The sequence below is a fragment of the Pipra filicauda genome, unplaced genomic scaffold, assembly GCF_003945595.2.
Source record: "Pipra filicauda isolate LSUMZ 115617 unplaced genomic scaffold, ASM394559v2 scaffold165_size2600900_pilon, whole genome shotgun sequence".
NCBI classification, from domain to species: Eukaryota; Metazoa; Chordata; class Aves; order Passeriformes; family Pipridae; genus Pipra; species Pipra filicauda.
In genome coordinates, this window is record NW_024104162.1 from 945,993 (window position 1) to 968,908 (window position 22,916).

The 22,916-nt window shown below is 58.9% G+C and overlaps 1 protein-coding gene across 2 annotated transcripts in view; it reads left to right on the top strand.

Annotated features, from left to right (window-relative positions):
- Positions 1 to 987: 987 nt before the first annotated feature.
- Positions 988 to 22,916, top strand: part of CELSR3 (cadherin EGF LAG seven-pass G-type receptor 3) — a 31,930-nt gene continuing 10,001 nt past the window's right edge. The window contains exons 1-22 of one of the 2 annotated variants that reach the window (XM_039379387.1): positions 988 to 4,107; positions 10,181 to 10,813; positions 12,314 to 12,536; positions 12,899 to 13,014; positions 13,404 to 13,492; positions 13,873 to 14,030; positions 14,227 to 14,390; positions 14,850 to 14,975; positions 15,152 to 15,321; positions 15,530 to 15,715; positions 15,863 to 15,973; positions 16,230 to 16,398; positions 16,651 to 16,792; positions 16,961 to 17,081; positions 17,400 to 17,583; positions 17,677 to 17,778; positions 18,386 to 18,400; positions 19,988 to 20,082; positions 20,789 to 20,998; positions 21,472 to 21,655; positions 22,156 to 22,305; positions 22,585 to 22,765. In XM_039379387.1, the coding sequence (XP_039235321.1) occupies positions 999 to 4,107; positions 10,181 to 10,813; positions 12,314 to 12,536; positions 12,899 to 13,014; positions 13,404 to 13,492; positions 13,873 to 14,030; positions 14,227 to 14,390; positions 14,850 to 14,975; positions 15,152 to 15,321; positions 15,530 to 15,715; positions 15,863 to 15,973; positions 16,230 to 16,398; positions 16,651 to 16,792; positions 16,961 to 17,081; positions 17,400 to 17,583; positions 17,677 to 17,778; positions 18,386 to 18,400; positions 19,988 to 20,082; positions 20,789 to 20,998; positions 21,472 to 21,655; positions 22,156 to 22,305; positions 22,585 to 22,765 (6,638 nt within the window). In that variant the 5' untranslated portion in view covers positions 988 to 998. The remainder of the gene's footprint in view (positions 4,108 to 10,180; positions 10,814 to 12,313; positions 12,537 to 12,898; positions 13,015 to 13,403; positions 13,493 to 13,872; positions 14,031 to 14,226; positions 14,391 to 14,849; positions 14,976 to 15,151; positions 15,322 to 15,529; positions 15,716 to 15,862; positions 15,974 to 16,229; positions 16,399 to 16,650; positions 16,793 to 16,960; positions 17,082 to 17,399; positions 17,584 to 17,676; positions 17,779 to 18,385; positions 18,401 to 19,987; positions 20,083 to 20,788; positions 20,999 to 21,471; positions 21,656 to 22,155; positions 22,306 to 22,584; positions 22,766 to 22,916) is intronic. The other variant, XM_027728997.2, reaches the window with a different exon arrangement.

Genomic DNA, 22,916 nt, shown 5'->3' on the forward strand with positions numbered 1-22,916 from the left:
TTTCTTCCCTAGCGTTCACCCCAGTGTGCCCTCTCCTTCAACAGGACGTGTACAAGGGTGTCCCCCCACTGTGGCATGGAACGCTAATGAGGACTTAAACCCCTGCTATTCCTAAACCTATTACAAGCTCCAGTGGATTAGGCTGCGATATTAGTTGATTGAGATCAAACCAACAGCTAAGTTATGAGGCTGATGAGCTAATGACCCACCCCGGTGCAAGGGCTCCAAACTGAACTCTCCTTGGAAAAATGTTGGTTGCGTTTGGCGTTTTTTTTTTCTTTTTTTTTTTTTTTTTTTTTTTTTTTTTTATCACAGATGCAGGAAGGAAAACGTGCGACTTTCTGGCTGGTGCTGATGCTTCACCTGGTGGCTGGTGGCGGCTGAGATCCGCGTTGGGAAAAGGAGTGGAACAGCTAAACCCGCGCCACCCCGGGGGAGCAGCCTGGCCCTGGGGACGCTGGTGGCGGCACAAGGACCGTGCTGGTGCAGGGGCAGCGCCGCAGCAGCGGGTCGGCGGGGTCAGCAGGTGTGTGCTGTGTCATGTCACGGTGTCGGTGTCCACGGGCCCTGCGCTTTTCGCAGGGAGGCTCCGGGAGCCCCTCGCCCGGGGCTGGCCGGTGTCAGCCCCCCCGCCACAGCCGTGCCCGGCACCGCGGGGCTCACACCTCGCTGCAGGGCGGGCAGGGGCAGGGCTGGCACCGGCGGGCGCGTGTCCCCGCACGGTGCCCGGGTGTCCCCGCACGGTGCCCGGGTGTCCCCAGGGCCGCGGAGCCGCCGCCGCCCGCTGTCCCTCGCCCAAGATGGCGGCGCGGGGCGGGCAGGGGCGGGCGGGGGCGCGGCGGGGCGGGGCGGCGGGAGCCATGTTGGGGCTGCGGGAGGAGCCACCGCCTCCCCCGGCAGCAGCGGCGGCGGCGGGGCGGGGGGCGGCCGGCGCTGAGCGGGGGCGGCGCCGAGCCCACCGCCGTGCGCCCGGGCCGGGCGGCGGCCGCCGAGGCACCATGGCGGCGGCGGAGGAGCGGGTGGCTGCCCCGAGCCGCCGCCGCTGCTGCTGCCGCCGCCGCCACCACCGGGGGCTGCTGCTGGTGCTACTGCCGCTGCTGCTGCTCCCTTTGTTCCCCCCCGGGCTGGGGGCCGCCGCGCCGCCGGGCTGGGGGCCGCCGGCCCGCGGGGGCAGCCCCTCCGCCGTGCCGTGCCGGGCGGCGGCCGCGCCCCCGGGGCTGCCCCGCCGCCGGTCCCCGCCGCGCTGCCCGCCCCGCGCCGCCCCGCCGCGCCCGCTGCCCTTGTCCCCGGCGCCGGGCTCGGGGCGGCGGAGCCGGCGCGCAGCCCCGAACCGCCACCCGCTGTTCCCCCAGTACAACTACCAGGCGGAGGTGGCGGAGAACCAGCCGGCGGGGACTGCGGTGGTGGCAGTGGCGGCCCAGGACCCCGACGGGGGCGAGGCGGGGCGGCTGGTGTACTCCATGGACGCGCTGATGAACAGCCGCTCGCGGGAGCTCTTCAGCATCGACCCGCGGGACGGGCTCATCTCCACCACCCAGGCCCTGGACCGCGAGAGCATGGACCTGCACTACTTCCGAGTGACGGCCACCGACCACGGGGTGCCTCGGCTCTCTGCCACCACCATGGTGGCCATCGCCGTGGCCGACCGCAACGACCACGACCCCGTCTTCGAGCAGGGCGAGTATCGGGAGACCATCCGGGAGAACGTGGAGGAGGGATACCCCATCCTGCAGCTACGGGCCACGGACGTCGACTCCCCGCCCAACGCCAACATCCGCTACCGCTTTGTCAATGAACGGGCTGCCCATGATGTCTTTGAGATTGACCCCCGCTCCGGCCTCATCACCACCAGCGGGCCTGTGGACAGGGAGAAGATGGAGAGGTACTCACTCGTGGTGGAAGCCAATGACCAGGGAAGGGAGCCGGGGCCCCGCTCTGCCACAGTCAAGGTCTACATCACAGTCCTTGATGAGAACGACAACATCCCTCAGTTCAGTGAGAAGCGCTACATTGTCCAAGTGAGAGAGGATATACGGCCCCACACTGAGATCCTGCGCGTCACTGCCACGGACCTGGACAAGGACAACAATGCGCTGGTACACTACAACATTATCAGTGGGAACAGCCGGGGCCAGTTCTCCATCGACAGTGTCACTGGGGAGATACAGGTGGTGGCCCCGCTGGATTTTGAGGTGGAGCGGGAGTATGCCCTGAGGATCCGGGCACAGGACGCGGGGCGTCCTCCCCTTTCTAACAACACTGGCATGGCCAGTATCCAGGTGGTGGACATCAATGACCATGCCCCCATTTTTGTCAGCACCCCTTTTCAAATCTCTGTCCTGGAGAATGCTCCCCTCGGCCACTCTGTCATCCACATCCAGGCCGTGGATGCGGACTACGGGGAGAACTCACGCCTGGAGTACAAACTGACAGGGGTCTCTGCTGACACACCCTTTGTGGTGAACAGTGCCACAGGGTGGATCACGGTCAGTGGGCCCTTGGACCGGGAGTCAGTCGAGCACTATTTTTTTGGAGTAGAGGCTCGTGACCATGGCTCTCCGTCTTTATCCGCCTCGGCCAGCGTCACCATCACTGTCATGGATGTCAATGACAACCGCCCCGAGTTTACCCAGAAGGAGTACTTCATCCGCCTGAACGAGGATGCAGCTGTGGGAACCAGCGTCCTCAGCGTCACAGCAATCGACCGGGATGTGAACAGTGCCATCACCTACCAGATCACGGGAGGCAACACAAGGAACCGCTTCTCCATCAGCACCCAAGGTGGGATAGGGCTCATCACTCTGTCTCTGCCGCTGGACTACAAGCAGGAGAGGCGCTACGTGCTCACCGTGACAGCCTCTGATCGCACCCTGCGTGACAACTGCCATGTTCACATCAATATCACTGATGCCAACACCCACCGGCCTGTGTTCCAGAGCGCCCACTACTCTGTGAGCATCAACGAGGACCGGCCTGTGGGCAGCACCGTGGTGGTGATCAGCGCCACAGATGATGACGTGGGGGAAAACGCCCGCATCACGTACTACCTGGAAGACAACGTCCCTCAGTTTCGCATTGATCCAGACTCTGGGGCCATCACTCTCCAGGCAGAACTGGACTATGAGGACCAGGTCACGTACACATTGGCTATCACTGCCAAGGACAATGGGATCCCCCAGAAAGCGGACACCACGTATGTTGAAATCATGGTGAATGACGTTAATGACAATGCCCCCCAGTTCGTCAGCCCCCATTACCAGGGCGTGATCTCTGAGGATGCTCCTCCCTTCACCAGCGTGCTCCAGATCTCTGCCACTGACCGGGATGCTCACACCAATGGGCGAGTGCAGTACACCTTCCAGAACGGGGAGGATGGAGATGGAGACTTCACGATAGAACCCACCTCGGGGATCATTCGCACTGTCCGCAGGCTGGACCGAGAGAACGTTCCCGTCTACGAACTGACTGCGTATGCTGTGGACAGGGGCATCCCTCCTCAGCGAACTCCTGTCCACATCCAGGTCACCATTCAGGATGTGAATGACAATGCCCCCGTCTTTCCTGCTGAAGAGTTTGAGGTCTTGGTAAAGGAGAACAGCATTGTAGGCTCTGTGGTGGCCCAAATCACAGCTGTTGACCCAGATGAGGGACCCAACGCCCAGATCATGTACCAAATTGTGGAGGGCAACATCCCCGAGATATTCCAGATGGACATCTTTTCTGGGGAGCTCACAGCCTTGATAGACTTGGATTATGAGACAAAACCTGAGTACGTGATTGTAGTGCAGGCCACCTCTGCCCCTCTGGTCAGCAGAGCCACAGTCCACATCAAACTCATTGACCAGAACGACAACAGCCCTGTTCTCAAGAACTTCCAAATCCTGTTCAATAACTACGTGTCCAATAAGTCCAACACCTTCCCCTCAGGGATCATAGGGAAGGTCCCAGCGTATGACCCAGATGCATCTGACCACCTCTTCTACACCTTTGAGCGGGGAAATGAACTGCACTTGTTGATTGTAAATCAATCGAGCGGGGAGCTGAGGCTGAGTCGTAAGCTGGATAACAACCGTCCACTTGTGGCCTCCATGCTGGTGACTGTCACAGGTAGGGAGTGAAAAATCATTAAACCTTCAATGCAGTACCTAGGGGGAGCTCCATGCAGTCCCCCTTGGGGACCCCATTCTGTGTCGGGGACGGGTTGGGGACTAGCAACAAGATTTGGATTGGGAGTCCCTTCTAGTCAGGGAATACTACTGGAGTCGTGGGAAGGGTGGGAGTTGGAGGCAGGGTGCTGGGGAGTGCTCTGTAAAGGGGCTGAGGCTGGAGATGGTCTGCAAGAACAAAGCATCATTACTCAGGTGCGGGGATCGCTTGTAGCTGCGAGTGAGGCACTTTTGGAGGTGCTGTGGCCAGCCAGGCTGTGTTGTGTGCCATAGGTTGCTGGCCAGGCAGGCAGATAGTTCCCAGGAAGGCCAAGCTGCTGGCCCAGGGGCTGGTACACTGCTCTGCTCCCAAGCCTGGGTGGTTCTTCTCCCAGCTGGGACTGAGTGCTCCTCTGACTTAGTGTGGGAGAGAGGGACTGAACTCAGTGTAAAGGGAACCCTCCTAAAAATACCCATTTGCTGGTAGCAAATGGTTCAGTCTCGATTCTGGCTGTGGCACCTGCCAACACCTGTACTTCTAAAGCCTGGTACTACCTTTCTGTGGCCAACTTATTGTTGCCAGGGACAGCTGTGACAAACCAGAGCACAGTGCTCGGAACTCTTGCCTAGTGTGTGTTGTCGGAGTATCCAAATGCAAATGCTAGTGGTAGCTGCCGGGATGGCTTTGCAGAGTGTTGGGGTCTCTCTAGCCCAGCTGAGGACAGGGCAAAGATGGACCTAGGGCCTTGCCCATCAGCAAGTGGGGTTTGGACCTGGAGCTCCCAAAGTCTGAGGTTTGCCTTCACCATCAGCCTTTCTTTGCTGGCGGATGTGTGACTGGAAATGGAGGCGTCTGTCCATCGCTGAACCGTGGAGTGGCTCTGGGGGAGGGAGGGCAACAGCCCTCTCCGGAGGGGCCAAGCACCGAGTTGCCAAGAGTGCCTGGGGAGCCGTACACTAAATCATGATGCTCCCCCGACCATCGGCTACCAGGTGCCCTCCCTTTTACCTCTCTCTATCCGGCTTATTCAGTGAGAGGAGGATCTTTTTCAAAAGATGGAGCGGGGGCTTTAAGAGGAGACCTGTTCAAGGCAATCCTGCATGGGCAGCACCAGCCGAGCGGTGGGCTGGGGCTCTGTGGGGGCTAATTGTAGCCACAGGGCTGGCTGAGAGCGGGTGCAGGCGCACACATGCCCGTCGCTGGAGATGGGGGGTGGTTTTGACCTTTCCAGCTTCTGCCCCAGTGTGTTTATGCAAGCCCTGCCTCCTCACACACTTAACCCTGCACAAAGGCAGGAGACAATCACATCCCGAAGTCCTGTATCGAGCCGCCTCGCGGCAAGGGGGCCCTTGCAATTAGAATGTCGTCATCTTCCAGTGGGAAGGGAGAATGGGAGAGGTGTGCTCATGAAGGAAGGGGGAAGATGGAAGGGGAAGAGCCGTTTCGGGGAGGGAAGAGAGACACTGGAAAACGGGCCTTTTGTTGGCTTTGGTGTTGGCTGTGGAGGTGGAAGTCTGGTTTGTTTTTTCTGTCTTTGTTGTTGGAAGCCCCCCGCCCAGCTGGCAGCTCTGTCAGCCCCATGCTGTTGCTGTGTGCAGAGGGAGGGTGGGTTTACAGAGCTGGCAGCCAGGACATTCAGACCTGGCTGCATTGTTTGCCCCGGGCACAGCACCATGTCGGAGCACCTTCCTGCTGCTGGAAGGCAGCAGTAGCACCTAGGTGGGTACCCCAAGGTCAGCATCCAAGGAGGGAGTGGCTTCTTTGCCTGCCTGTGAGCTTTATCACCCCTTTGGGGGAGGCTGGATCCCCCTAAAACACAGGGCAAGGGGCCCTTCTGCCTGCCTGCCTATAAGCTGCGTGTATCCTTAGCTCAGTCCCTTGTAGGAGACAGAGAGGACTTGGGCCATCACAAACCAGTGCCTTTTCAGTGGGACTGACAGCCCCAAAACTGACCCCAGCTTCTCACAGGTGTGTGGACACCTATGGCTGCTAAAATCTGCTCTTGACCGCTGAGGATGCAGGACAGCAGGGTGGAGGGGCCAGCACTACTGTGTGAAATCAGGACAGTGTAGGAGACTGACATCGTGTTGACTTTCAACCATTTCAGACTAGTTTCTCTGGGCCTGGTGGCAAGGGTGGAGGCTCAGCTGTGGGACAGTGACGTTCTTCCTCTGTGCTGGGTGATGGGAGCCTAATTTATTTCCAAGATCTCTTAACTGGTAAAGTATCATCAAAATGTTGAAAGGTCTGCCAAAGCCCTTCAGCAGTGGTGAGGAATGTTCACCATACCCATACTCATCTCCTTCTTTCCTGACTTCTCCCTTTGGACATGTTTTCTTGCTCCTCAGCTGCAAACGTGAAAGCCACCCTGTCTGTCCCCAGAACACCCTCGCTGTCCCTAGGGTGGCCACTGCAGGCAGAGTGGTGGCTTTCGCTCTCTTGGACACTGTCTCTGCCACTCAGAACAGGACAGGCAGCGATACACTGGAGCCTATTTGTGAGCTTCTGGTCCCCACAAGTGAGGGACAGGATCAGGGAGGTTGTTGGAGCTGAGCTGCCTTCTTCCCAATCCCTGGAGCTTCCTGAGAGGTTGAAGGCCAAACCATTTGCTATAGGGGAAGGGGAACCTCTGCTAGTGACTTGATGGCTGTTGGGGTGGGAGTGTTGGCTGGAGTCCATGCCTCATGCCACACAGCAGGCTGAGATGTTGCCCGGGGATCCAGGGAGCCACTGGCAGCACAAAGGAACAGGAGAGATGGGCTCTCACTCTGGCAGACCCAGGAGGGCAGTGGTTGGCAGCGGTTGGCAGACCTGCTCCCTGCAAAAGGTTTCTAGTACAAGCCTAGATGTCCATTCCCAGACTGACAGTGCAGCTTCCCAGGAGGAGTCTGCTGTCCATCCTGCTCTCCAGACAGAGCTCTTCTTTCTTTAGCTTTGGTGCTTTTGAAGCTGCTAATTGTCAGTCTTGGAAGTGCAAACACGATGCTGCCCAGCACGGGGGTTAGAGCCCCTTGTCCCTTTTCCCTGCTCCATTCCCTGTAGCCATGTTTCTAGGACTCCTCACTCTGCTACATGAATATTCACCAGGCACCAGCTCTCCAGCCATAGGATTTAATCAGAAAGGCTGAGCATTTGTGATTAAAATGCCTCCCATGGGGGGTCAGCGCCTCCAGCCAGCTTTGGGCTTTCTTCTGGTTGCCTTTTTTTTTGCTTTCCCCATTTGCAGCGGGTCATTCTCTTAACCATCTGCTTCTCCTTGCACGGAGCTGAGGTTGGAGGCAGCCCTGGGTGTGATGCTGAGGTGGGACAGTGTGTTATGGGGAGCTTACTGAGGAGGGCTGTGGGGCTGGAGCTGGCTCCAGCTCCACATTGATGTGGGGAAATGGGAAGGGGGTGCTTGGCTTTTCTGCCATGGGCTGGGCAATGCCAAAGGCATCAGGCACCCTGCAGGCCACCTTCTTCTCCAGGCACAGCCTTCTTGCTCCTGGGAGGCATTGCTAGCCCCTGGCCTGCCCCAGGACTCAGCATCGTGTCAGCCAAGGCCTAATAACAGCCATAAATCAGGCAGATGTCTGGGCACTGAGCAGCCCTTGGGGAGAGAGAGAGCTGTCCCCAGGGCCTCATGGCTGCTTCCGGGTGAACTATGAGCCAAAGAGAGGAGGGGGAAGGGAGCTGGGCTTGGGCTGAGCTCACCCTTGCCTTGGCCAGAGAAGCAAACTGTGAGGAGGGGACAAAGGGAGAGGAGGGGGAGCTGGGACATGACCCAGCTGTGTGCTGAGAAGGAAGCTGGTGAAAAAGTGATGGCATCCCGGGGTGCTCCAACATCAAGTGGCCCCTCAGGGAGGGACGCCAGGCTGATGGTGGGTTGGGGAGCATCTTATGCCAAATGCCACTGAGTCAGGCTTGTGGCTTTCCTCTCACTCCTGCCCCTCAAGGTCTGGGTGATCTTGGCACCCCATGAGCCTCTTGCAAAGAGAAGGTGCCTTGGGGATGCAAGTGATGATGCCAGCTCCTTGCCCTGAGCCCAGGCAGGTCTAAATCTGCTGGCATGTCCAGCCAGGTGCCAGACAGAGCCGTTTAGTAACTGCTGCTCGTGCTGCCCTCCATGTCAGAGCTGGCAGGGTGTCACACGGAGGGGTGGTTTCTCACCTTGCTTCCATGTGGGGTGGGGAGCAGTTTGATTTCAGAGAGAAGCAACCCCCCCTTTCCTGCAGGAGATTAGCTCCTGGGTGACTGCACTGGCACGCTGCTCCCCCAGCCTGGAGCGAGCCTTATCTCCAGAGCAGCAGTCCCGGTGTGCAGGCTGGTGCTTGCGCGGGAATTTGCAGGGTCGCCAGAAAGCTTTCACCTTCTGAAGAGCAGAAGAGAGAGGCGGGAAGAAAAGGAGACGTTACAATCTTTAAATCCTCCTACGCTGCAAACTTCAAACAGGGCTGAGGGAAATCAAAAGGCTTTGCAGCACAGCAGCCGTTGGAAGAGGGGAACAGTAAAGGCACCTTTGCACATGAGGCTTGGAGCTGGGGCATGGATGGGGGAACGGGTGGCTGGCATTTGCACTCCTGGTCCCTGTTGGGACTGGGGCTGACCAGGGTGCCAGGAAACCTGCTGCCTTTTGTGCCTCCATGCGCTGGGTTGGAGGAGGTGAAGCACATAGGGGATGTTGCAGCAAGGCTTGGGATCCAGGGTTAGTCCTGGTAGTCACTATTGAGATGTGCTGATGTGAGTGTGAGTGTTGTCTTGGTATGATGATGGAGAGCCAGGTTTCCAAGGAAATGTGGGGGTTTAGGGCTCTCAGGTGGATGTGGGGGGGGAGATGGGAACAACAGGTGACAGCTATGTGCTGCTGATGCCCGTGAGGCACCAGCTTTGGGCTGCTGTCAATGGGCTGGAAGATGGATTGCCTCATTTCAGGAGCAGTGAGGTTCCTGATGAGCCTCATTGAACATTTCTGGGGCCACAGAGGTTGGTGTGGTCCTTGCTTTGCTATGCTGAAGGCTGGCTCTGCCTGCCAGAGCCTGTGCTGGGGCTAGAGGGCCCAGAAGAAGCAGAACAGGAGAAAGGAGGCATCCTGGGGGCAGCAGACAGGCTTCTCCCTGCTGTGTGTCTGGCAAAAGCTTCTAGCAGAGGTGTCCGGGGTGGCCTGGTGGGGAGGACATATGACCCTCCAAGGTAGCAGGATCTGTTGGGTTACTGGGAGCTGGGTAGGTGGGGTGAGACAGGTGCCCCTGATCACAGAACTGCTGGGGTGGGAGCTTTGCCATTGCCCGTTTGAGCTGTGCTGTGTTGCCTGTGCCCCTGCAGCCTGAGCTGCTGCCTGTGAGTGCACCTGACGTGGGGCGGGTGAGCTGCTGCTGCTGGCCAAGGTCCTGGGAGAGAGCAGGCGGGCACGCCCCAGTGTCTGCATGCTCCTGTGCTCCTGCCTGGGAGATCGCGGGGTCCCAAAGGGAGGGAGTTTGTTTCCAAGGAAAATAGAGATTAAAGGGAATTAAACAAACCGGAGATGGACCGAGGGAGGAAGAGATGCGGAGCAGATGGTGGGAAGGGGGGAAGCAGGGAGACCAGCACAAAAGCCTGGGAGAGCCTGGAGGAGAGAAGGAAACGGAAGGAGGAGAGCAGAGCGAGGGGAAAGGCAGCGTGGGGGAGGCAGACAGGACACAGCAGGGAAGCAAAACACCCCGGGCCCTGGCATCGGCTTCTGTGTTTGCCAAACCTCCTGCTGGGACTTCCTTCTGTTCCTGAGCACCTTTGTTCCTCAGAGCTCAGTTTGCTGCCGAGATTCAGGACAGGGAGAAAACCTGAGAGTTCTCTCAGTGGAGAGGCTGATGGGAGGGAGAGGGTGCAGCCACACCAGCCACTCCCCCTCCAGCCCAGGTGGCACCCTGCTGGCCTCTGGGGCTGTGGCTCCAGGCTTCCTTAGCCGAGGACTCAGACCTGTCGAGGGCCACACTGGGGTGCAGGTCTCTGCTCTGGGGAGGGAGGGAGGAAACCCCCCAAGTGGCAGAAACCTGCAGTGTGTCCCTGTTCCCTCCAACAGATGGGATCCACAGTGTGACGGCCCAGTGCGTCCTGCGGGTGATCATCATCACGGAGGACATGTTGGCCAACAGCATTACGGTGCGGCTGGAGAACATGTGGCAGGAGCGGTTCCTCTCCCCGCTGCTGTCCACCTTCCTGGAAGGGGTGGCCACCGTGCTTGCGACGCCCAAGGAGGATATCTTCATCTTCAACATCCAGAACGACACGGACGTGGGCGGCACGGTGCTCAACGTCAGCTTCTCGGCCCTGGCGCCGCGGGGCGGGCGCTACTTCAGCTCGGAGGAGCTGCAGGAGCAGCTGTACATGAAGCGCATGGTGCTGACGGGCGCCTCCATGCTGGAGGTGCTGCCCTTCGACGACAACGTCTGCCTGCGGGAGCCCTGCCAGAACTACATGAAGTGCATCTCTGTCCTCAAGTTTGACAGCTCGGCCCCCTTCATCGCCTCCCCCTCCACCCTCTTCAGGCCCATCCACCCCATCACTGGCCTGCGGTGCCGCTGCCCGCAGGGCTTCACCGGGGACTACTGTGAGACGGAGATCAACCTCTGCTACTCCAACCCCTGCCTGAACGGTGGGATCTGCACCCACAAGGAGGGGGGATACACCTGCGTTTGCCGCCAGCACTTCAGCGGTGAGTGCTGAGCTGGGGGATTGTGGGGGGACAGGTGGGCAGGTCCCTTGGCGTTGCTGTCACCATGGCAGGGTGCTCTTCGCAGGAGGGCAGCGAGTGTCGGAGCCCAGCTCTCCGTGTTTCCATGGTGCTGGATGTGCAGGGCTGAGGTTGCCATAGAAATCTGTCTTGTTGGGAGGTGGCATGAAAGGCTCTTGGGGAGCCTTTTTCACAGAGCAGGAGGACTAAGCTGGACTGTGTTAGGCTGGGGCACAGGAGGCTTCTTGGCCATCCTCCATGCTAGCAGGCTCTGGGGCTATCTGAGCTGCTGGTGTCTGCCTGTGCTTCAGCTGGTCTGGCAGAGGTGTGGAGCCCACACTGGCCCCATGTGCAATGGGTAAGCTGCTGCCCACCCAGAACAGAAGGGGAGGCTGGACCTTGCTGCCCAACCAGGTAGGATCTGATCCAGGCAGATCTGGTGCTAGCTGTGGGGGACAAATTTCCAGTCCAACCAGTGTCTTGTTCCCACAAGTCACCAGCAGGCTGTGGAGACCCATGTCTGGCGACTGTGGGTAAGGGGAGGTGGTCTGTGGCGACTGAGGAGGGATCCCCTGCCTTGCCCTTGCTGCTGGGAGGGAGCGTGGCAGCAGATGGCTGCCTCGGAGCTGCTCTCCTGTTGGTGGCTCCTGGTGAGATAAGCAGAGTCAGTGGTAATTAACCCCTAGCATTTGAAGCGTGAACAGCCATTAGCAGAAGGGTTAATGAGCTCATTTCCCCGTCACTTCATGCTGTCTCCTCATCCTCCTTGCGTGCCACAGAGCAAGTAGTGGGAGCAGTGCTGGGGGTGTAGGACTGCAGCTGAGTGTGCTATGGGGATAGCATGGGAAAAGGGGCTGGCTGGACCCCCTGCACTTGCACTGCTGAGCTGGCATGAGGCATCCCTGTTACCCATGGCAGCAAGGTGCAAGGATATTTGCTGTCCCTCATTTGACTGGTTTCCACTTGGCTTTTGCTCCTTATGTCAGAGCCTGCACACAGGGTTCAGAGGCACCTGGCAAGGGAGCTCAGTGGCACTGGGCTGTCCCCATACCCCAGAGACAGATGCCTTCCCAGGCCTGTGTGGTGGCAGGGACCAAGGAAGTACTTTCTCCCATGACTTCCTTGGCTTGTCCTTGCCTCTTCATCCTTAGGACTGTGCAGCCCAACGCCTGCTGTCCCATTCCCATGCCATACTGGATCCAACTTGCCCCTTAAGTCAGAGCTGGCATCACATCCAGCCCAGTGGCTTGTGCTGCAGGGCTGGCAGTGGTAGCTCGCTCACTGGTTACCTGTGGGGAACTGCTACTATGGGGAACACCTGGGTGACACTTGGGTTGTCATATCCTTTGTTGGCCCCCAGCTGCTCCACAGAGTCCTGTCCCTTGGCTGCCCTGCCCCAAACCTGACTGAGGTCTGCACTCCCGGGACAAGGATGAGTGGCCACTGCGCCTGTGTCCCAAGACTCTTTCCTTGCTCCCCCAGGTGAGAACTGTGAAGTGGACAGCCGCTCGGGGCGGTGTGTGCCCGGCGTGTGCCGCAATGGTGGCACCTGCACCAACGCTGCCGACGGGGGCTTCCGCTGCCAGTGCCCGGCGGGCGGCTTCGAGATGCCCTTCTGCGAGGTGTCCACGCGCTCCTTCCCACCGCGATCCTTCGTCATGTTCCGGGGCCTGCGCCAGCGCTTCCACTTCACCCTGGCCCTCTCGTGAGTGCTCTCCTTCCTCTGCTGGACACCAGTGTCCCCGGTTCACCTGGCCCTGCTCTGGTGGCTCTTGTGCACGCTGGGCCAATATAGGGGCTGGCTGATGGTCTCCAGACCTGTGTGTTACTGGCTTTGCTTCCCCGTGGGGCTGCCGTGGCACCTTTGACCAAAGGGCTCTGAATCTGCCCTGGCATCAGCTCATCCCTCCCTTCAGTGCCTCAGACTTTCCATGTTGCCAGCTCACTGCCTCCCTGCTCAGGTCTCAGTGTCCCTGTGCTGGGATGCTGGTGCATGCCACAGGAGAGCGGGGATCTCCACGTGCTCCTTGCACACACTCTGCCTTCCTGCTTCCTCCCTTGCCCCAGGTTCAGCACTGTGGAGCCCAGTGGCCTCCTGCTCTACAATGGGCGCCTGAACGAGAGGCATGACTTCCTGGCAGTGGAGATCATCCAGGGGCAGGTCCAACTGAAATACTCCACAGGTATGCTCAGCCCTGCCTCTTGTGGGATTGGTGTCACGGGAGCTGTGAGAAGGCCTGTGCTGAGCGGGGAGAGCAGAGTGCTGCCCTGGATGGAGCTCATGCTCAGGGAGGCAGGGGTGAGAGGTGTTGGTGAGCATCACTGGATAACACAGGGGATGGGTGTGTATCTCAGGACCCTCCCTGGGCTCGGGAGTGCAAGTGCAGCAGTGCTTTGTGAGCACAAACCAGGACAAACCCTTTTGGGGTCTCTGCTGCTGTTCTGGCCCGTTATGTCACCACAAACTTCACAAGGCCATGGGCAGCACAGTGGGCTTGGTGCCTCAGGAACGGCAGGCACATCTGAGGGCTGTCCAGCTTCCCTCAGCCTGCCATCATCCCTGTCTCCTCAGGAGAGTCCAGCACGGTGGTGAGCCCCTACCTGCCAGGAGGTGTGAGTGATGGGCAGTGGCACACGCTGCAGCTCCGCTACTACAACAAGGTACGTTTGGTTCTCTCTTGCCACCAGTGAGTGGCTCTGGCTCTCCTGTTCTCTGAGGGAGGCTGTGGAGAGAAGGTAGAGGTGGTTTTCAGCCCTTTAGGGATGGATTCAGTGGAACAGGCAGCCAGGTGCAGGGGGAGATTGAAACTCAGGACAGCACTTGGAGGCTGCAGGAATGCTCTCCATGCAGTGTCCTTGCCCATGCCCCTCTCTGGTGCTGCTTGCTGGGCTCAGCCAGAGGTGTCCCCCCTGCATTGCTCAAACCTCCAGCAGTGCAGCGGTGCCTGAGTCATGCTCAGGCCTTTCCTTGCTGTTGTGTGAACCCTTGAGTGCTTGGGTCTGGGGCACATGTGCTGCTGACGCCCTGCATTTGCTTTCAGCCCAAGGTCAGCACCCTGGGGGTAGTGCAGGGCCCCTCCAAGGACAAAGTGGCCATCCTGACAATAGATGAATGCGATGCCTCGGTGGCCCTGCAGTTCGGCAGCGAGATTGGGAACTACTCCTGTGCTGCAGAAGGTGTACAGACCAGCTCGAAGAAGTGAGTTCCTTGGAGACTGATGGGCACTACTGTGGTGGGGAGAGGTCCCCTAAGGAGCCAGCTCTTCACATCTGGGACCTTGGCTGCGTGTGCCTGTTCCCGAGGATGTCTGCTTCCCCGCCCTGTACACTGGGGAGCTGGCTGGGCCAGCCTGAGGTGCTGTAGCTCCTAATGCCCTGGGCTTCTGTTCCTGTAGGTCCCTGGATCTCACAGGTCCCTTACTCCTTGGAGGGGTCCCCAACCTTCCGGAAAACTTCCCCATCACTCACCGTGACTTTGTGGGATGCATGAGAGACCTGTATATTGACAGCAAACGCATCGACCTGGCCTCCTACATCGCCAACAACGGAACCACTGCAGGTGCCAGTGCCTCTGTCTGCTCCTGCCAGCCCCTGCCCTGGGAATTGCTCAGGCAGCAGCACTGCTGGGCTGTAGCAGCATCATGGCAGCACAGCTGGAGCTGAGCAGCTTCCCACTGGGGAATGGACCTTCCAGATCCTCCTAAATGAGCCAATGCCCACCTCAGCTAATATTCCGGGAATGTCCCCTGATCCCAAGTGCAGAGCCTGCAGAGCTGGCCTGTCTGGGAGATGCTAGATAGTCAGCTCAGCTCTACCCTGTCTTGATTCTGGCATAAGGAGTAGTGACAGCCTTGACCCTCATTGCTGAGCACACAGGGCCTGTGTGGAGAGACTGAGTGTCTGGGTTTGCCCCTCTGGCAGCCAGGGAAAAGGCTGGCAGGCTCTCCCCCTTTCCATGTGGGCTAGGGGGAGGTGGTGAGCGGGTTAATGCTGATACAGGTGACTTTGCTATCTCTAGGCTGTCACGCCAAGCACACGTTCTGCGACTCCAACCCCTGCAAGAACGGTGGCACTTGCTCTGTCAGCTGGGGAACCTACTCCTGCCTCTGTCCTGTTGGCTTCGGGGGCAAAGATTGCCACCACCGTGAGTGAGCGGGCACTGCTGGGCACAGGCAGGGTGGGTATATGCAAGGTTGTGCTGGGGTTGCTGTGGAAGCAGAGTAAGGGATCTGTGTGAGCTGAACTAGCTCTGTTGTCCCTGCACCTAGTGCTCCCTGTGAAGTGCCTGTCCCTTCTCCTCACCTCCACTTTCCTTTCCAGCCATGCACCATGCCCACTATTTCCAGGGCAATAGTGTCCTGACCTGGGACTTCAAGACAGATGTGAAGATCTCAGTGCCGTGGTACCTGGGGCTGGCGTTTCGGACACGCCAGATGGATGGGGTGCTTCTGCAGGCCCATGCAGGCCAGTACACCACCCTGCTCTGCCAGGTAGGGACACAGCCTCAGCCTCTGTTGCTGTCTGCCCCAGGAGAGCAGGGGGACACTGCTCTCCCTGCTGGCTCCATCCCAAGCAGAGTGTGATTGTGGGGAGAGACATTTAGAGGGCTGGGTTTTCTTGGATAGGGGATAGGCAGGAAGCAGCCAGAGTTGGCGCCGTCTTTGCTTACTGCTGGCGTTGCTGGTTGCCTCTCTGCAGCTGGCTGGGGGTCTGCTCTCCTTCATGGTGAGCAGGGGGTCCGGGCGCAGCACCAGCCTCCTCCTGGACCAGCTGCAGCTCAGTGATGGGAAATGGCACGACCTCCAGCTGGAGCTGCGGGACGTCCGCAGTGGGCGAGACTCGCGCTACGTCATCACCCTCACCCTGGACTTTGGGCTCTACCAGGTAGGTGCTGTTTGAGACCCCGGCACCAGGACAGGAACTGTAGGGGGTGCTTGGCAAACACAGACCAGGCTGTGCCTCTGCACCCTCAGAGAGGGCTGGGGCAGGGCTGGTGCCGGTTGCCTCATGTTACTCCCTTTCCTTCTGCAGGATACAGTGGTCGTAGGAAATGAACTACATGGCCTGAAGGTGAAACACCTGCATGTGGGGGGAGTCCTGGGCTCTGGCGAGGTGCAGAACGGGCTGAGGGGCTGCATACAGGTGAGTCCATTGCTCTGATCCTTCCTCAGTGGGTATGTTACTTGAAGGGGTGAAAACACAGGTCTGGCAGCTGCTGTCAGCATCCATACTGCTGGTGTCACTCTCCCTCTGAGCATTCAAGGCTCTGAGGTGCTGTGGGGCAGCCATAAATAGGGGTGGTGGGGAGTGGCTGCTGCTGGGGGTTTGTGGAGAGCAGGGAGCTGGAGCCTTGTGTATCTGTCAAAGCTTCACTGTGAATTTGTCACCTGCACTGCAGGGTGTGCGACTGGGTGACAGCGTCACTGGGACTGTGCTGCCCAAACCCAGCCATGCCCTGAGAGTGGAGGCTGGCTGCAGTGTGCCAAGCCCCTGCGACTCCAACCCCTGCCCAGCCAACAGCATCTGCAAGGATGAGTGGCAGAGCTACTCCTGTGTTTGCCAGCCAGGTAGGACCTGCAGCACACTGCCACTCCTCTGCTCTCCATGCCTGCCTGTCTTCTCCTCTACCCGTGACTGTCTCCTGGCCCGTGACTGCTCTCCTGTCCACCCCTTGAGCAAGTCACATCCCTGTCAGACAGTCATCAATTTTCCTGGAGGGCAGAATCCCTCCTGAGCCCTCTGAGTCCACTCCTTGGTGCTCTGGCCCCTCTCAGGGGGAAGATACTTGCTTTACATGGTGGTGTCTGTCCACACCTCAGGGTACTACGGAGGGGACTGTGTGGATGTGTGTCACCTCAACCCCTGCAAGAACAAGTCTGTGTGTCGCCGCAAGCCAGGCTCCTCCCTGGGCTACGTGTGCGAGTGCAGCGGGAACTTCTTTGGGCAGTACTGTGAGCACAGGTGAGATACAGGGCACAGCCGTATCCTCTGTGCCCGGCTCTATGCTGACCTCTCATCCTGGCACCTCTCAGTGCCACCTGGCTCCTTGGAGCTGCTGAGAGCTGGGCTGGTGGGAGGGAGAAGGTCTGGGGGATTTGGCTGTAACAGTGAATGTGTCTCTCTCCTTAGGATGGACCAGCAGTGTCCGAAGGGCTGGTGGGGGAACCCCAGCTGCGGGCCCTGTAACTGTGATGCGAACAAGGGCTTTGACCCCGACTGCAATAAAACCAACGGGCAGTGCCACTGCAAGGTGAGGGGCAGCTGTGCCAATGGGAATGTGGCCCGTGGCTTGCCTGAAGCTCTGCTTATTTTTGATGCTGCTCCTTGTCCCCTCCAAAGGCTTGGCAGCTGCCCAGGCCCTGCTTTGTGTGCCAGTTCTGGGCTGGATCCCTGCTCAGCTCCTCTGTGTGGCCCTCCTGCCCCAGCATGGTGATAGTGGGGGCACTGTGGGTGCTTGCAAATCAGGAGAGCCTGGCTCTTCTCTGCTCTGGCTCCAGAGGTTCCCCAGGCACCGGCCTCAGCTGCTGTTCCAAGGGGCTCTTGGATGACTGTCCCTGTCTCCCCCCAGGACTTCCACTACCGCCCCAGAGGCAGTGACACCTGCCTGCCATGCGACTGCTACCCCGTGGGCTCCACCTCCCGCTCCTGTGACAGGGAGACAGGCCGGTGCCACTGCCGTCCTGGGGTCATCGGCCGCCAGTGCAACAGCTGTGACAGCCCTTTTGCTGAGGTGACACCCAGCGGCTGTGAGGGTGAGTGTGGGCACAGTGGGGAGCTGGTGCTGTGGGGCTCAGTGTCAGTGGCTTCCCCATGTGACCAGCCCCTCGGGCTGCCTGTCTCCACAGTGCTCTATGACGGCTGCCCCAAAAGCCTGAAGGCGGGTGTGTGGTGGCCTCAGACCAAGTTTGGCTTCTCAGCTGCAGTGCTGTGTCCCAAAGGCTCCTTGGGTGAGTGATGGACACAATGGGGAGGGGAGGGGGCAGCCTGGCTGTCCTGCCAGGGGCTGTGGCAGCCCCAGTGATACCATTCTGTTCTTGTGATATTATTTAGCTCATTTAGCTGGACTTGAGGTCTGGGAGAAGGAAGTTGGTGGAGAAAATGCCACAGCCTGGGGGAGAACAGAGGGGGCTGGACATGGGGCTGAGGCTGGGTAAAAGCTGTGAGGTCTAGGCACATCACCCAGCCCTGAGGCTGTGCTGTTCCCTCAGCCTCGATTCCCACCTTGTTCCTGCTGCTTTCTGGGTTCAGTGGGCTTGAGGCTGAGGTCAGGCTTGGCACAGCAGCTCAGCAGCACAGTGCCTTTCTGCGGCTCCACCGGCCCCATCCCCATGTGCCCTGCAAGGGAAGCAGGTGAATGTTGGGTAGGAGGCAGCATCTGGAGCTGGAGGAGGCGAAGCTGTCCTCGGTGACGGGGTGTCTGGGATGTAGGGCAGTGGGAGCCCCAGGGGACAATACAAACCCTGTCCTTCTCCAGCCGTTCGCCCCAGGAGGAGGCAGGTTCGGCTCCTAACTGTTGTCGCTTCTCTCCCCGGTTCTCTCGCCCTCCGTGCTCAGGCTTGAGGGGTGCAGGTAAGGTTGTTCCCATCTCCTTCCTCCTGTGCTGTAAGGGCTGCACCACACGGCTTTCCCTTCCTGCTCCCTGCCTGACACCCTGCACACCCCTGCACTTTCCCTTCTGCTTCTGGAGCTGCCAAGAGTCTTCCCAATGCTTTGCCTGGCCTTACTGCTCCTACACGCTCTTCCCTGCTCCCAGCACACTAACCAGCACAAACCCAGCTGCAGCCGCATGCAGCCCCCACCACCCACTGTCCTGAGCCTGCAGTGCTGGCTCTGGGTGGGCCCGTGCCCTGCTCCCTGGCTGGGATGGATGCTGGCTCTCCTGGGTGGTACCTGCTTGCTTAGGCTGGGAGGGGAAGGAGCTGGTGATGAGCAACGGTTGAATGGCCGTGGGGTGGAGGAAGGGGGAAGTTTTTAGAGTGGGGGGCAGTAGGACAGGGTCAGGAACTGATGGGCAGGCACAGCACAAGGTCCTGGTCCCTCTGCCCAGCTGGTGGGGGGAGGCACAGGGACCTGGGGGTCAGATCCTGAGCCGATCTCTGTTCTGTCCAAGAGGAAGGCCAGCAGTGTGAAGATTTTCTTGTCCTCCCTGCTCCCAGCTGCAGTGCCACTGGTCCCTGTGCTTCTGCAGCTGGGAGAAAGGTGTCTGGGAGGACAGCTAGGAGGTGGAGGTGGTGAGAGGGACACGTTTATTACTGGGGCTTTTCTGAGCAGCAACTGGAGTCTCCTTCAGGCTCCCTCTCCCTGCCCTGGCCATGCTGTTGCCCTCTCCCAGCCATGGGCACTCGGGTGGGCTCCTGTGCCCTGGTGCTCTCCCCAAGAGGACCTCCTCCACAGTCCTGCTGGGTACACTGGGGTTGCCTGTTTCCTCTTGTGTAAAGTGTTTGTAGTGGCCCAGAACACTTTTCTCGGTGTCGGCTTTAGCAGGGTTTCTGGTGATGTTGAACAGCTGATCCCACTCAGTGCTGGTGACTCCATTGCTGTGCAGTAGTGCTTGGGCCCCAGCCAGGGGTTGGGGTCTGTCACTGAATATTGAACCCACAGTGCTGGATCCTCCACACTGGGGTTCTCCATCCCACTGCTCCATCCCCATCAACTGCAGGGGCTCATCTCTGGGGCAGATTTGCCAGCCCATAGCAGGGCTGTTGTGCTCCTGGAGTGACTTTGCCCTGTAGAGAGAGCAGGACCTCAGCAAGCATTGAGGCTGTCAGCCAGGGGATGCCTAGAGCTGCATGGGCTTCTGTAGCTTCGGGTGAGATGTGCCCTGAGGACACAGTCACATGCCGTGGAGCTTCTCCAGCCTGAGTCCTGCCAAATCACTTAGTCCTTTTTGCAATTCTGTGTGATGGCACCTGGTGTGATGCAGCCCCACAGCACACAGGAATCCAGCTCCTGGAGGGAGGGGACAGCAGCAGCTGCAGATTTTACAGACCAAGGGTAGAATGAATTGCACACTTGCAGGACAATGGCCCTGGGGTGTTATAGGCCCTCCCCATCACTTGCCAGTGCTGTTCTTTATGATTAGCTGCTGCAGAGGGTCCCTGCTGGGGATGTGTATCCTGTGCTGAATTTCCAACATGCCCTTCCTTCTTGCTTCAGGTGCAGCTGTCAGACACTGTGATGAGGAAAAGGGCTGGCTGGAGCCAGATCTCTTCAACTGCACTTCACCTGCCTTCAAGGAACTGTCTGTGCTGGTAATCCTCTTGGCTCTGCAGCCCTGACAGAGCATGGGCCCTCTGACACTGGCTCACAGCCAGATTTCAAAGCACTCAGCTCTCCAGGAGTGCCTGGAGTATGAGAGGGACTTGCTGCAGTGCTCAGCACCTTTTTTTTTCATCTCCTGCCCCCAAACCCATCCTGTGGGAGCACTGGTCTGAGCTTAAGTTCACTTGGCTTTGTCTAATCTGAGTGTCCCCATCAGAAATTACCTGTGTCCTGCCACAGCATTTGAGAGGAAAATAAATAACCCTGAGCTGGGCTGAGTGGTTTGAAGCTGATGGGATGTCTGCTCCATGGAAGCTCTGTAGCCCCCAGATTCTGTCAGTGACAAATCCCTTTGACATTTCCAGGCAAGTGTCTTCAATACTTGCATCTCACCTGGGCTGAATTGAAACTGAAGCCAGGAGAGTTTCCAGGGAAGTATCGCCAGGCCTTGCCCTGTCCTTTCATCTTGGCCTCTGTTGTGTGTGGCACTGGGTTAGCTGGGCCAGTGCAGCTCCTGGCGTGTTGCTGGAGACTGCCAGAAGTGCTCCCTGTTCTAGTGACCATGACCGTGACTGTCAGTGGCTTGTGCCATGGCTTCAAAAGTAATCTCTGTGTCCAGTGGGGCCCGCAGCATCCCAGTTTCCCAATAAGGAACCTGCTTAATTATTTAATCCCCTCTTTTCTCACCACTGGCAGCTGGAGGGCTTGGAGAGGAACAAGACTGAGCTCAACACAATTGAAGCCAAGAAGCTGGCCCACCGGCTCCGGGCTGTGACAGACCACATGGACCACTACTTTGGCAATGACGTGCACATCGCCTTCCGCCTGCTGTCCCGCCTCATGGCCTTCGAGAGCCAGCAGCGTGGCTTCGGCCTGACAGCCACACAGGACGCCCACTTCAATGAGGTGAGTCCTTCCCCCAGATCAGCGACTTCTGATGCTGCTTCTCCTGTCAGCCACCGTGAGCCTGTGTTTCTGAGGGCATTGAAGATATGGTGAGACCCCATCAGGAGCACGGGGCTCCCCAGTGCCACACAGGCAGTGGCCCACAAAAGCGAGGTCACAGGCATGGTCAGGACTAGAGCACCAGCTGGTTGAGGAGAGGCAGAGACCTGGGTCCGCTCAGCCTGGGAAGGCAAAGGGAGGTCTTATTGCTGCCTGCAAGTCCCTCATGGCAGGAGTGCCTGGAAGATGTCTCTGTAGGGCACTGGTTGATGAGCGATGAGGGTGGAGGCCCATTGTAGCAGAAAGTACCTCTCTACCCCAAGCCCTTGTGCAGCAAGTTGGGCAGAGAGTACAGTGCTGCAGTCTAGGGGTGGCCAGAAAGGTCCCAAAGGCAGTGCTTCCTCACCCCCTACCCCCGTGTCTCTCCTGTGCAGAACCTGCTGCGCGCAGGCAGCTCCGTGCTGGCGCCTGAGAACCGGGAGCACTGGGCCATGCTGCCACACGGAGAGCACGGCAGCGCCAGCCTCATGGAGCAGCTGCGGGACTACTCAGGCACCTTGGCCAGCAACATGAAACTCACCTACCTCAATCCCGTTGGTGTCGTCACCCCCAACATCAGTGAGTAGGAGCTGTCTGGGGCTGGGGCTGGTTGGGATGGTGCAGAGACACTCCTCCATTACACCTGCTTCCCTTTTTATCTCACTGCATCTCAGGGAGGGTGCTGATAATGTCCTTGGTGGCTCTCTTAAATGTGGGGAGGTGTTCATGAGAGATTTCCAGGGCCCATCCCTGCCTGGACTAGCTGACACACCACCAAAAGCAGCAGAGCCAGGAGTGTGCTGCCCACTCCCAGTTACTTCCCAGTCTAGAGTGAAAAAGCAGCGGATCTTGGCTGAAGTAGTCTGCCCTATAGCAGAGCATGGATCTGGGCTGGGAAGGAGCACTGTGGGTGCTGAGATTTGTGTCATATGTCATGCCCAAACACAGGACATAGCCACAACCCAGCCTGTGGCTCGTGTGGTCCTTTCGCCAGCGACTTGAAACCTGAGGTGCCCTGGAGCGTGATTCTCTCCAGGTGGCCATTCTAGATCTGACTTCACTCTCTTGCTCCTCTGCAGTGCTGAGCATCGATCGCATGGAGAACCACTCCCATATCCGCCGGCGCTACCCTCGCTACCACAGCAGCCTCTTCCGGGGCCAGCCCGCCTGGGACCCCCACACCCACGTTGTGCTGCCACTCTCCGTGCTGAGCCCGCCGAAAGCTGAAGGTGAGCATGCGAGCATCACTCAAGGAACAGCTTGGGTGGGTATGGCTGGCAGGAAGGATGTACAATCACGGAATGGTTCTGGTTGGAAGGGACCTTTAAAGGCCACCTAGTTTGCAGGTATACCCTGCTGAGACCTGGCTCTTGTCAGGGGTCCACAAGTCACCCCTGATAGCCTGAGCTTCTGGCTTCACCACATCCCAAAGGCTCCTGATGGCCTTGCAAGTTGTCTTCGGAGCAGCACGTGTGTATGTGTTCTCACCACCCCCTTGTGTGCCTCAGCTGCCCCTACAGCAATGCCCACACTGGCTGGGGGCGAAGGGAACTACACTGTGGAGAGCTCCTCCCCAAGGCAGGCGCTGCCAGAGCCTGAGCCCACTCTCACTGTGGTCATTCTCATCATGTACCGCACCCTCGGGGGGCTGCTGCCTGCACGCTACCAGGTGGATCGTCGCAGTGTCAGGTACGTCCCCTCCCTGTTGCTCCCACAAGCACTCGTGGAGAGGGGCTGGCTGGACTCTCTTCTGTTCCCTCCAGCAATTGCCAAGAGTGTCTGCAATGGTGTGGGTTTGGTTCTCAGCCAGGCAGTCCCACAGTGCTCTGCCTGTTCCCCA